The sequence below is a fragment of the Tamandua tetradactyla genome, chromosome 9, assembly GCF_023851605.1.
Source record: "Tamandua tetradactyla isolate mTamTet1 chromosome 9, mTamTet1.pri, whole genome shotgun sequence".
Classification (NCBI taxonomy): Eukaryota; Metazoa; Chordata; class Mammalia; order Pilosa; family Myrmecophagidae; genus Tamandua; species Tamandua tetradactyla.
In genome coordinates, this window is record NC_135335.1 from 13,742,599 (window position 1) to 13,756,039 (window position 13,441).

Here is a 13,441-nt window from a genome sequence, read left to right on the forward strand (position 1 = left end):
AAGTGCCAGAAGTGTTGGTAACTTCTCTGTATGAGGAACGAGAGACAAGATGTTGACTTGGGGGCAGAGGTGGAGGATATAACCATTCTTTTGTAGGATGACAGACTGCAATCAAGAAAAGAGATTGGCAGTGCTTTTGGGGTAATTCAGGCCACAGCTTGGAAAAAAAAAAAAAACACCCAGATACCTTCACCATGGCCTTTGTGTCCACACTATGTAACTAATCACAGCCTGAGAACAATCTCTACCCTCTCTTAAAACATACAAAGTTCTAGGGAAATGTGCCATAAGGAAAAGGCTGCAACCCCCACAACAGAAAATACACATTTATTATAAAAAATGTTTGTTTCATGATGAGAATAGAAAAATAGCACTATGAGCTACTAAAAATGTCCTGCAGTTTTCTCTTTTTTGAGGGATGGGATGAAAGGCTTTTGCGTCACTCTGGGACCACACCATCATGAGGCTCTCCGTGCTTGTGTGGAACAGGTGTGGCACGGCGTGCACAGGGAGGAGGTGGCCCAGGTCCTGCCGGAAGCCCAACATGCCTAGACGGTTCACCCAAGATGCTCTGGCCACAATGATCAAAGAGGAGTGCTTGAGGTCAGCAGGGAATTCGTTCTGAGAAGGTCTAGGATAGGAATGACCTTGCCCCTCCCTATACTGGAGTGTAGAAGAATCTCTTGGGTTGATGATCCTGGTTTAGAAGGCGGTGTCCAGTGGCTTTATGCTCGGTTTGTTACTCAAATGTCTGTGCTGAGAAAAAGCTGCAGCCTTCCCCAGGACAACTTGACCCACCATTTCCCGCTGGTATGGCTAAAGTGCCAGAAGTGTTTGTGGTGCCAGCCTTCCAGGACTGCTGGCTGACATTTTTGTACTTCAAATCCTGTCCATACTGATGACAAAAGAAAGAAACAAAATGTTAAGAGACCAGTGAATAAGAGTGGCTAGCCCAAACTGCTCTATATTCCAAGCCTCTTGACCCCAAAGAACAAGGAGAATATCCCTAAGCAGGTAACTGTCTACCTTAAATGGGAAGGGCAGTCCATAGACACCCTTTTCCCCTTAAAAGTCCACTAGAGCCCTCAGGCTTCAGAAGAACAATGAATGCCTCCCTGGGATGGGATGGGAACCCAACCCTCAGGGATGGGAACTGTCCCCTTGGCAGCAATACCTGGAGAAAGCAGCCATGGTGAGCACCTCAAGCAGCAGCTCTGAACCACAGAAGAAGAGCAAGATGCCATTCATGATGGCTTCCAGGCGGAGCACGTAGGTCTGCAGCAGCAGGTAATAGGAGGCCATCACAGCGGACGGAAAGGTCAAGGCCACGCTAATACCAAGTGGCATCTTTCTTTGGCAGAGGTTTCCCTTTGTACCTGTCAGACACAGCTTATGGAGTCACCTCCAAGTGGCCTGCTTTCCCTGGCTTTAGAGGAAAGGTGGGTGGGGATGTGATGGTCTGGCAAGACAGAGAAAAATTATCCTGAATGGGGCTGTGGAGATTTATAAATGGAGTCCCACTGGGAGAGATGCAGGATTGGAGTCTTCACCCTAAAGGGCCTCTTTCCAGTCTGGCTCCCACTCAAGGGATAATGGGATCTTTATTTAGGTTAAAAAACTTTTTTTTTTAATTATAAAAATAACACGTAATCATTGAAAATTTTCAACTAATATGGAAAATAATTTTAGCAAATATAAAATGTGAAATGCCCCTGTGACCTTTCACCTGTGACCCCACCCCCTGGAGATAGCCATTATTACAGACCAATGTATATTAGTCTAGATTTTTATATGTTTATACTCACATATTCCTGTTTATCATTATAAAGATACTCATGTTTTACAAACTGCTTTGCAAATTATTTTTTCCCATTTAGAAATTTTTTCACACACACAAATACCACATTCTTTTTTAATGGCTATATACAAGTCTACTGAGCCAATACCATAATTTAACTAATCTTGTATTGATGGGCCTTTATACTGCTTCTAACGCTTAATGTTACAGAGCATGAGGCAATAAACACTCCTGTATAGATTAAAATATTTCCATAGATTTATGGAAATTTTTTTAATCAGTTTTGAAAGTGAAATTGTTGGGTCTAAGGATATGAATTTTACATATCATATCCACCTAGAGTATATAAAAATACCTGTTCCCCACACCTTCTCTAATACTGGGTATCATAATTTAATCTTTACCAATCTATGAGTGAAAATGTTACTTTGTTGTTTTAGTTTGCTTTTTATTATTAAATTCTTTTCCTTAATAATTTATATGAGCCTTTTTTATCTTGTTTGTCCTATGTGTTGCAAGTATTTTTTTCTCAATCTGTGATTTGGCATCGTATTCAGAGATGGGATATTCTAACTAAAAAGGGACTTTCTCAGTATTTCTGGGGATATAAAAACGTGTCCTAAAGAGGTGGGGTTGCCATATGATCTTGCAACCCCGTTGACAGGAGGAACTGAGAGTGTGGACACAAATGGACATTTACTGGTGTTTATGGCGGAGTGTTGGCGATTCGCAATGGATGGAGGTGGCCTAAGGGTAAAAATACTGAGGAATGGAAGGGGGAGCTATGGTTCTGAGGTGGACAACTAAGTGGATGACCCTTAAGGACAGTATGCTGAATAAAATGTCAGGAACAAAAAGACAAAAAAACAAAAAAAAACTTACCCTAAAGAGATCCTTATTCAGAGAAGTAGAGGGGATCTTATTGAGTGCTGATCTGTGAAGGCATCTACTGCCTGGACTCAGAGTTACAGTGAAAACCAGTCTCCCAAAGCAAACCATTCAGAGGAACCCGGAACTCTTAGAGCAGTTAGGCAGCTGGGAAGGAATTATCTAAGCTCCCATACTGCTGCCCACCACTAGCCCTTACAGAGCAACAGACAGGCAAATCTTGATCCAAAATATAAGGCAGCTTGAAACTTCAGAAGCAGTAAGGGCATATCCCACAAATCGAATCTGATTGTGAGCCTGGGTTATGTACTTTTTCTTGTTAATCAAGTTACAGATACCAACTTATCTCATAAAGAATGGAAATATTCTCTGAATAATACTCACCAAAAAAGAGTCGAATGACTTCAATTCCAAGATAAAGGAAAAGCATCACCACATCCAGTATGAGGTTGGCTGTTGGATATGGCAATAGGAGACCTGCCAATAAGAAAGACATGGTTTGCAAACAACACATAACAGCACCCACAAGGACTCCCACACACTTGGGAAGAAAGAGATGAGTCTTATCAGCTTTCCAAAAACTAGTTAGTGAGAATGTAGACGCTATTACAGCTGTGGGATAAGTTAACTCATAGTGTGACTATGTTTGTTAGAGGGAGGCCCATTATTATGGGGTTTTATTCTTAATTCCAAAAACCTGTGGACACATCCACATGATCTGACAAACGTAGGCACACAGGCCACTAAATAGTTTCTGAGGGTCACCAATGGCCTTAGACTGAATTGAACAAAGAAAAGTGATGGGCGAGTCAAAATGGAGACTAATTCATTTCCTAAACTCAAGAAATTCTTACTGAGAGTCTTCCTACTTATTCTCCAGGAAACTATCTAATGAAGAGACTTCTGCCTTGCAGTGAAGAGAAGCTACAAGAGGCAGAAAAGAATGGAAATAGGCTCTGGGGTGAAGTGGGGAAGGGATATTGGAGCACGGTTAGTCAAGCCCCAAGCCTTACCTTTATAGAGAAATATGAAGAGTTCCAGCAGGAAATAGGTAGCATAATACCACCCGTTCAGAAAAAACAGGATTTCCAGGGGCGTGGAGGACAACCGTTTACCTGAAAAGATGGACACAGACAAAAGGGTTGGGCGGGGGGGGGGGGGGGGGTGTGGGGGGAGTTCAATCTCCTTTCCCTGCACCGTTCGGTGTCTAACTTGGGAAAACCCGAGGTCGCTGCTGGGGGGAAAGGCTGTTGGGTTGTGAGGGGTCTTCCTTCCCTCCCCATTTCTCCTCGGAATCAACCGCCAAACCCAACTCTGTCTTTCGGGTTCGGAGGTGAAAGCCAAGAGGAAGCTCAGAGGGTATCCCAGCCGACAGGCGCCGCTAAGATCTCATCCCATCACTATTCGACACTGGCCTGTTCAAGGTCACGCGGCGCATTCCTAACCGAGCCGGCCTGGAACAAAGCCAGCCAAGGATTTGGGGGTGTCTGAGACCGCACCTCGAGACCTTCGGGCTCTCAAGGTGGGTGAGGCTACAAAACCCCGCTTTGGACATGTGAGGAGCAATGTCTTCACCACCTGACAGCGGAGTGTTTAGGTCGAGCTCTGGGAGAGAAGGGAGGTCGGAGTGGGGGGAGACGGGGGGCCAGCGACTCACACACCTCCGGAACCTCACCTCGCGGCGCCATCTTCCGTCCCCATGGAAACTGCATACGCGGCAGTCTCCGCTCCGGGAGCAGCGAGGCGCCGCGGGAAGCGGAGGATGGAGCGGCCCGCATTGGCCTTTCTGCCCGCTCGCCGTACTCTATGGCTGCCCCGGGCGGAGCCGCCCTGGGTGCCGTCTGCGCGTGCGCCGGGAGGAGCCGTGGCTGCAGGTGCTGCTGGCAGAGAGCGCAGTTCGTGGGGGCTGGCGAGCATTGGCCTCCCGCGACGCTGTCGCCCTGCGTTGCTGCGCTTTGGGCAGGAGGGGCCAGTTGTGACAATGGATCCAGAGAATTGGCAGACAGATCCTAGCCCCGCGGTTCTCTTTCCTAACAACCGCCCGGGGACGGAGTCGGGGTGCCCCATGCTGCTCAGCAAACGCCTGCTGGGGTTTAGCCTTGGTCTTTTGTGCGGCACGTTTACGTACCAGGTAGTCAGGGACACTGAAAGGAATCGGAAGGAGAGCTTCTTGGGTTTTGAAGCCTGGTTCCGATTTGGGGCAGGGGAGTGGAAAGAGAAAGAGCTTTGAGCGGACGCAGGCTGACTTGACTGTGACTCCGTTGTCAGGGTCCTTGAGGACACATGGCAGAGTCGAAACAGCGATTTGAAGAGAGTGGCTAATCTTCAAGGAACAGTACTGGAGTCCTGGCTGGTGTGTGTGTGTGTGTGTGTGTGTGTGTGTGTGTGTAGGGGCGGGGGTGGGGGTGGGGAGCTGCTGTTGATCCCTGGGTGAAAAGAGGCAGTAATTGTTATTTCTCCAGGGCTTAAAGGGAAGGGGGCCTTGGAAGCCTGGAGAGAGTAATGTGTAAGAAGCAGGCCTGCCCAGAAGAGCTGTGACAGTTTGGAGGGTGGGTGGTGCAGTATGCAGCCCTGTACTCCTCTCCTCCACCTCGCAGGCTCTGATTTGCTCCAACCTGTGAGAATCAAACTAAGCTTAGCTCTCACAAAGGTGACGCAGGCAGGGAAAGGGGAGGGCTTCTGACGCAAGGCCGAATCCTTAATGGCCAGGGTCATTGAAAAGGTAAAACGTAAACAAAGGGGGAACCTGCGGCGGGAAGTTCACAGTAGTTAGATTATCCGGATAGGCTGTAACCTCTGGGGTAGCCGATCAGCCGAGAAACGGGAGGGACTGCGGGTCCGGCACAGGAATAACTTTCAGCTTCTGTGGTTTGGCTCCAGCCCCCCTTGTGTGTTCCTCTAGGCGCCCGTTCTTGCAAGATGGTGAATAAATTGTCTTCTCCTCCGCAATCGGATGAGCGTTTGTTCTCCTTCAGGTACGGCGTTCGTTCTGACAACTTTGGGGGCCCTTCCGGGATCCCAGGCTTCGCAGGAGCACCCACCCACCCCCAGGAGGAAGGGAAGGCGCACCCCGCTGATTGAGCGGTCTTAAACTCTGTCACTGGGGGCCAGCTGCCGACAGCCGGGATGCTTCGAGCCACCGACTGTGAACGAGAAAGAGGAGGGGCTGCCTCACAGTAAGCAAGCAACTCTGTGCACGGACCAAGGTAAGAAATCGGCTGTTAAGTATTGCCTGGGTGGTCAGGAAGGATCCTGATGAGTCTGAGGTGGAGTGTGTGTGTGTGTATGTGTGTGTGTGTGTGTGTGTGTGTGTATCTGAGACGCCCAAACATGTGCCGGGTCCCAAACCACCGTGAGGAAAAGGGGGCTGGAGACGGTGAAAGTGAAACAGGGATGAGAGAAAGGGACCTTGGCAAGACACAGGATGGGGAATAGAGGCAGGCGGCTTACCTGGAGAAGAAAGGGAGGGGGTGCTGGTAGACGTTCAGGGGACATTCCCCTGGACAGTCCATTAGGGAGAATGTTAAAATATTGGGCTGATAATTATGGAACAAAGGGGAAGGACAAAAAGGAAATGGTTAAATATTGTTGTTATATTATGACCAAAGAAAGCGTTGTGCTGTCCGATATATTCTGGCCAAAATACGGGGCAGATGAGGGTTGGATTTGTACAAACCTCGTGCTTTATGCTAATAAGAACCCTTTCTCGAAAGATGACTCGGATTATGCCAAGTGTTGGCTAAAGGGAAGGGAGAGTCCTCTTTATCCTGTAAAGGTAGCAGAGTCAGAGGCTAAATCTTTAGAAGCTAAAGCCTGGGATCCTTTATTGAGTCTTTCCTGCCCTGTGCTCCTCCCCCAGGACAGGGACTGTTGGACCCTGAAGGCCCAAGAAGACTAACATGCATTCCCCACCCCCACCTGCCTCAGGGAGCGGGAGGGGCAATCAGGGCCAACTGTTCCACCTGTGACAGTCCACCAACCATTGAGGAAGGAGGTGGAACAACGTAAGAAAGATGGAATTTTCCATTTCCGAGGGCTCCTGAGGGTAAAAGGGTGAGGTAGCATAGGCCTTATAAGTCGATATTCCCTCTTAGAGAAGTTCCTATTGGACCAGGGGAAACTGGTTATGTCAGTGTCCCCTTGACCAGTACAGAAATGAGGAACTTTAAGAAAAGAAATGAAATCGTTACTGGATGATCCAGTAGGGCTAGGTGAACAACTGGATCAATTTTTAGGGCCCAGCTTATACACCTGGTCTGCATTTACATCCTCATGGGGGAAGAAAGGGCACAGGTGAGGAGGGCATCTATGGAAAAATGAGAGAGGCAGCCCCCACCTGGACAAGGGATGATGGCAGCAGAGCAGCAGTTCCCTAATGTAGATTCCAACTGGGATAATAATGATGAGGAAGACAGGGTACAAATGAGAAATCTTAGAGACCTCATTATACAAGGGGTATAGTTGTTAATACCCAAATCTCAGAACTTAAATAAGGCCTTTGAGGTGGCCCAAGAAAATGATGAGACTCCTTCTGCTTACCTACAAAGGTTGAGAGACCAGGCAAAGAAATACTCAGGAATGGACCCTAATAGTCGTGTGGCCCGAGGAATATTAAAGGTCAGCTGTGAAGGGATCTTGGCCTGATAGAAAAAGATCTAGAAAATAGATGGATAAACCACTGGAAGAGTAATCTGGAGAATCCCAGAAAGTATTTGTGAGATAGGAAGACAAAAGATAAGCAGAAAGCTAAAGTCATGATAAGCACATGATGACCACATGGTCAAGAAGAGATTAGAGATAAAGCAGGGAGGAGACAGGCACAGGCAAGATAGAGAGTTGGAGCTAGAGGAAATAAAGGAGAGAGGAGGGCCCGGGACACAGCAGTTCTGTGTATCACTGTGGGATAACATGTTAAAGGGGAGTGGTTGAGTTTAAAGAAAGAAGGTCGGGGTGAGACCCCTGATGAATTTTGAAGATTGGGGAGGTCAGAGGCCCCTTGCCTCAAGAGCCCACCAGGAGACTTTGGTAAATCTGAAGGTGGGTCTATATTCAAGAAGCAATTACATTTTTGGTAGACACTGTGGCAGCTCCATCTTCCGTGCACCACATCCCAAAGGGGATTGAATTCTCTGGTAGCTCTGTCACGGTTTGGGGAGTAAAAGGCGAAAGGTTTCAAGTCCCCATTTTCAAACCTACTAATATCTGTTGAGAAGGGAACCAAATTATAAGTTCCCTGTTCAGAAGCTGGGAGTAATTTATTGGGAAGAGATCTGATAATACCCATGGGACTGGACCTGGAGGTGAGGGATGGCCAAGTAGAAGTTGTCTTAAGCCTTGCTTACCGAGAAAGATAAGAAAGGCATCCAAGAAAAAGTATGGGTGAGGGAGGGAAGTGGGGGAGTTGCACGTTTCCTCTATAAAAATTAAAATGTAAAAGGAAGGGGAGGTGGTTTGTCAAAAAGAGTCTCCCATCCCATTGAAGGGGAGACAAGGACATCATCCAGTCATCGAAGGTCTCCTTCGAGATGGGCTCTGGGAAACTGAATGTCCCCTTTCAGTAATCCCGTTCTTCCCACCCAGAAAGCAGCTGGTAGCTGGAGGGTGGTTCAGGACCTGAGAGCCATCAATCAAATTGTTCAGGTTAGACACCCCGTGGTCCCTAACCCTTATATGCTCCTATGATGGATTCCCTACCATCATAAGTGGTTCAGTGTAGTAGATCCGAAGGGTGCCTTTTGGGTCTGCCCTCTTACCCCAGAGAGTAGGGACTTGTTCGCCTTTGAATGGGAAAATCCCTTCACTAGAAGGAGGCAGCAATATAGGTGGATGGTCCTACCCCAGGGCTTCACAGAGTCCCCCAATCTCTTTGGGAAGGAACTAGAAAAAGTGTTGGGAAGGTTTTCTATCCCATCTGAAATTACCCTTTTACAGTATGTAAATGATCTGTTAATATCGGGTAAAGAAAAGCTAGGGCATTGCCCAGGCTGCAGGGGACCTGTTGAGCTTCCTGGGGGGCCAAGAACTAAGGGTATCAAAAAATAAAACTACAGGTTGTGAAAAGGGAAGTTAAATACTTAGGCCATCTCGTAAGTGAAGGGAAAAAAGGAAAGTAAATCCAGAGAGAATTCAGGCCATAATTAGATCGCCTCTTCCCTGGACAAAGAGGGAACTAAGGAAGTTCTTAGGATTAGTGGTGTACTGTAGGTTGTAGGTAGATTCTTCAGCCTCTCCAACTAAAGGGTTATACCAAAAACTGTTAGAGGAAGAGCCTGACAAATTAGAGTGGAGGGAGGGGGGAGTAGGAGCTGCAGAAGGGCTCAGACGGGCACTGATGAAGGCTCCTGTCCTAACTCTCCCCTCCCTCGAGAAACCTCTCCATCTATTTGCTACAGTAGATAAAGGAACAGCATTAGGGCTACTAACCCAACCCTGGGGAGGCCAAAGGAGACCCGAAACCTTCCTTTCTAAACTTTTGGACCTGTCTCCGGAAGATGGCCCAGGTGCATTCAGGCTGCTGCAGCACCCACTCTCCTAGTAGAAGAAAGTAGGAAACAAACCTTTGGAGGGGCATTAGTGGTCAGCACTCCTCATCAGGTCAGGACTGTTTTATCCCAAAAGGCAGGGAGGTGGCTGACTGATTCCTGAATCCTGAAGTACAAGGCAATCTTAATGGAAAAGGATGACTTGGTTTTGACTGTAGACAATAGCTTGAACCTGGCCTCCTTTCTTTGGAAAGGGCCTGACCAGACAGAAATCCTTGAACGTGACTGTTTGGACTTACCTGAATATCAAACGCAAGTTTGGCCTGACCTGGGGGAGCTCCCCTTACATTCAGGAGAAAAACTGTTCCTAGATGGGTCTTCTGGGGTCCTATTGGGAAAGAGGCACAATGGTTATGCAATTGTGGATGGACTAACTTGTGAAGTAAGGAAGCTAGTAGATTGCCCAATGATTGGTCAGCTCAAACTTGCAAGCTGTATGTATTAAACCAAGCCCTCAGATTATTAGAAGGAAAAGATGGTACAGTCTACACTGACTCTAAGTATGCCTTCGGGGTAGTCACACCTTTGGAAAAATCTGGGAAGAAAGGGGACTAATTAATAGCCAGGGGAAGGCATTGGTCCACAGAGAATTAATAAAACAAGTATTAATTAATCTACTCTTACCAAGGGAGATATCAGTGGTGCACGTAAATGGACACCAGAAAGGCGTACCTTTGAGGCAAAGGGCAACAGGTTGGCAGATGAAAAGCCTAAGGAAGCTTCCCTTTGCCCCCATTGAAGGTAATGGTCTTAATACCCTCCATTTCCCAGGGAATTTGAAGTCCTTGTATTCCCTGAGAAGGACATAAAGGAACTGGAACAATTGGGAGCAAGCCCAGACAGTCAGAGAAGACAGGTCCTCCCGGATGGCAGGCAGATGGCAGTTGGATAAACAGGTAATGAGGAAAATTTTAGCAGTCTAACATCAGGGAAGTCACTAGGGGAGTACCAGCCAGGTGTGACCTGATTCTTAAACAGTTTGGGTGTGTGGGTCTCTACACCATAGCTAAACGAATATGTGAATGGTGCATAATTTGCCAAAAAAGCAATAAAAAGTTCTAAGGAAACAGGTACAAGGGAAAAGGGAACCAGGCGTCGGGCCGTTTCAGAGCATTCAAGTTGATTACACTGAGATGCCTCCAAAAGGACGGCTAAAATATATTCTGGTTCTTGTAGCCCATCTGATAGGTTGGGTGGAGGCATATCCTCTAATCTCAGCTACAGCCGAAGGAACTTCCAAAATTATCCTTGAACAGATTGTTCCCCACTATGGGTCGGTAGAGAATATCAATTCTGACAATGGTGGCCACTTTACCTCCAATGTACTGTGAGGTGTTATGCTTCGCATGAGATTTTCACACACCCTGGCATCTGCCATCCCCAGGAAGGGTGGGAAAGAATGAATCAAACCTTAAAGAAGCATCTTTCTAAACTGGTCTTAAAACCAAGTTACCTTGGACTAAGTGTCTCCCTGTAGCTCTGCTAAGAATTAGAACTGCCCCTAGGAAAGAGTTAGGGACCTCCCCTTATGAAATGCTCATTGGCTTGCCTTTTCCAAGAAAAACTAGGGATCTCCCTTCCTTAGACTCAAAGGACCTCTTAAGAATTATGTCCTGGCTTTGTCCTCTACTCTGTCATCCCTCAGGCACCGTGGCTTGCTGGCTCAGACTGCACGTCTTGAATTTGCTGTCCATCAATACCAACCTGGCAGTTGGGTCCTCATCAAATTGTGGAAAGAGTCCAAACTTCAACCTCCTGGGAAGGCCCCTATCAAGTTCTGTTGACAACTGAGACAGCTGTCCAGATGGCAGAGAAGGGCTGGATCTGCTATACCCGAGTGAAAGGACCCGTACCTGAGCAAGATGATAAGTTTGATTCCTGGGAAATAAGTCCAACTTCAGACCCTTTAAAAATTACATTAAAGAGACAATAGTTTGGTGATAAAGTGGGTTTTCGGATTTGAGGGTTTTGGAGTCTGTATTTTTACCTAACATAATTAATAGTGAACCTGGTCAAAGGACAGATGAGGGATCTGAGGCCCAATTTAAAAATGAGAATAATTATACTAATCATAATGCACCAAACTGGGGACATAGTACGCCTTGTCAAACTGGTGGTGAGTGTAACTGAAGGTTTAGAGCCCCCAAAAATGCTTGCCAAGTGGTGGACCATGGAAACTTGATGAGTCAGCAGCGATTAAGTTGGGAAAATGGGTGCCTGTGTCCAGAGCCAGAAAGCTATCACAAATACTCCCCTCGGTCACAGGGGCCTTGCCACCCTGGGATAGTGTGTAGTAGACTACCCAATATAAGGGATGTACTACTGCCAGTGACTGGAGCTCACAAATATGGCAGAACCTCCAAAATAAAATACCCTTTTATGAAGAAAACCCCCCACCAAACTGCCAAGATCTCCAGTATAAGCCTGCACTGATGATGATCAAAAAAGCAGATGAAATCAATATCACCACTCAGGGTGGGAAATTCAGTTTGGGCTCAACAGGTGTACCTCCCCTGATGAGTATATGGAATGTGGGTAAGATTTACTGGAGGGGAGGCTCTGGGAAGGTTCTAGGTGCAGGTCCTCTCCCCAGCACCAACAACGTCCTTTTCGGTTGGCCCTTTGATAGCACCAAAGGACACTCAGCTAGGGGTTAGTTCCCTAACACAGGATGATCCAAAAGTTGTCAGGGTGGACAGGATAGAAAAATTAGAGCAAACCATAAGGGCAAGAACAGGTTGCAAAGATACAAATGCCTGGGTGGAATGGATCAAATATATAGTCCAGAGTCCAGACAAGAGCAGCTGTTATGCTTACACAACAGACCAACCCACTGTTCTTGTCGTGCCCTTCCCAATGGGTATGGAGGAACACGAAAAGGAGTTCAAGTGCATGGTACTCCTTTTTCAGACTGTCCCTCCTGGTGGAAATTGTAGTATGTTGTCCTCTCTTTTCCCTCCAGTCAAGAGTGGAAATGTCAAGGCCATACTGGCTTCTTGTCTTGGTTCAAAAAACCACTTGCCTGTCTCTAGATGGGAAGAAGGTCTCCAGCACCTTAGAACCATGGTCTTGCGTAACCCAAGCATGGAGTATGACTGAGGAGAGCACTGGCAGTTTCTCCAGTTTCCCCACACCATGAGCAGGCCTTTGGTGGTATTGTGGAAAGGGCATCCTCTGACCAGATTTGCCCAAGGAGTGGAAGGGAACCTGTGTGCTCTGGTCCATTGGCCATGCCATATACCCCGGCATTTGGAAAGGAAGAGGATCAAGTTGATTTAGACAGTATAGGGGTGCCAAGGGAAATCCCAGATGAGCTTAAGGCTAAAAGCCAAGTACCTGCAAGGTTTACGGCATCATTATTCTGGTGGATCACCATCAACAAAAATGTAGATTCGATTAATCAGCAGAGATTTATCTGTTACGTCAAGGATGCAGTTGAGGGAATAGCAAAACAGTTGAATGCTGCTAGCCGAATGACCTGGGTGAATAGGATGGCCCTAGACATAATGTTAGACAAAAAGGGAGGCATTGGCATTATGGTTGGGGGTAGTTGTTGTACATTTATCCCCAATAATACAGCCCCAAATGGAACTATCACCAAAGCTTTACAAGATCTGAGGGCCTTATCTGAAGAATTGGTGAAAAATTCAGGCATTGACGACTCTCTTACAAGATGGTTAGAAAACTGGTTTGGGGAATGGGAAGGGGTGGCACTGTCCATGCTAGCTTCTCTAAGAATCATAGCTAATACCTCTGATTATTATATATTATATAAACATTTTTTAAGTTAGTTGTCTTTTTTGTTTTTGTTTTTAATTTAAGGTACGGAAAAGATTGTGGCAAGATGGCAGGGTAGGTAGCTCCATGGATCGGTCCCCCCACCAAAACTTTTGAGCTGTTAGGAACTGAGTTTTGAATTGTTTTGGAATTCTGGAGTTCCAAATGCCTTCAGGGACATTTTCACAGCCTTAGAATTGTGAACTTGTAAGCTAATAAATCCCCATTGTTAAAAGCCAGTCCATTTCTGGTATATTGCAGTTCATCAGCTTTAGCAAACCAAAACACACATGAAAAATGTTAATATTTTTCAGGTTTCAACAAAAGGTCACAAAACATACAAAGGAACAGGAAATGATGGCCCAGACAAAAGAGAAGATTATAGCATTAGGAACTATTGTTGAGGAAGACCAGGCTGGGTCATACCAGAAAAGAC

General features: G+C 46.6%; 1 protein-coding gene and 1 long non-coding RNA gene across 9 annotated transcripts; one reads left to right on the plus strand and one right to left on the minus strand.

Moving 5' to 3' along the window:
* Positions 1–311: 311 nt before the first annotated feature.
* TMEM216 (transmembrane protein 216) lies at positions 312–4,979 on the minus strand. Of its 4 annotated transcripts, none has more exons than XM_077116036.1 (5): positions 4,362–4,979; positions 3,700–3,801; positions 3,071–3,163; positions 1,175–1,376; positions 312–895 (listed from the first exon to the last, which is right to left on the minus strand). In XM_077116036.1, exons 1-5 carry the CDS (start codon positions 4,462–4,464, stop codon positions 880–882), a joined length of 516 nt encoding a protein of 171 aa, XP_076972151.1. In that variant the 5' UTR covers positions 4,465–4,979; the 3' UTR covers positions 312–879. The 4 variants fall into 4 exon arrangements, with proteins under 4 accessions (XP_076972151.1, XP_076972152.1, XP_076972154.1 ...); XM_077116037.1 differs by having other exon boundaries at positions 4,348–4,451; XM_077116039.1 differs by lacking the exon at positions 4,362–4,979 and adding an exon at positions 4,186–4,285.
* LOC143646746 (uncharacterized) lies at positions 3,923–13,018 on the plus strand. Of its 5 annotated transcripts, XR_013157600.1 has the most exons (5): positions 4,529–4,817; positions 4,955–5,039; positions 5,662–5,892; positions 10,000–10,124; positions 10,874–13,018. It is a non-coding gene; the product is annotated as an uncharacterized LOC143646746 (long non-coding RNA). The 5 variants fall into 5 exon arrangements; XR_013157601.1 differs by lacking the exons at positions 4,529–4,817; positions 4,955–5,039 and adding an exon at positions 3,923–4,208; XR_013157602.1 differs by lacking the exon at positions 4,955–5,039 and having other exon boundaries at positions 4,482–4,560.
* Positions 13,019–13,441: the final 423 nt, after the last annotated feature.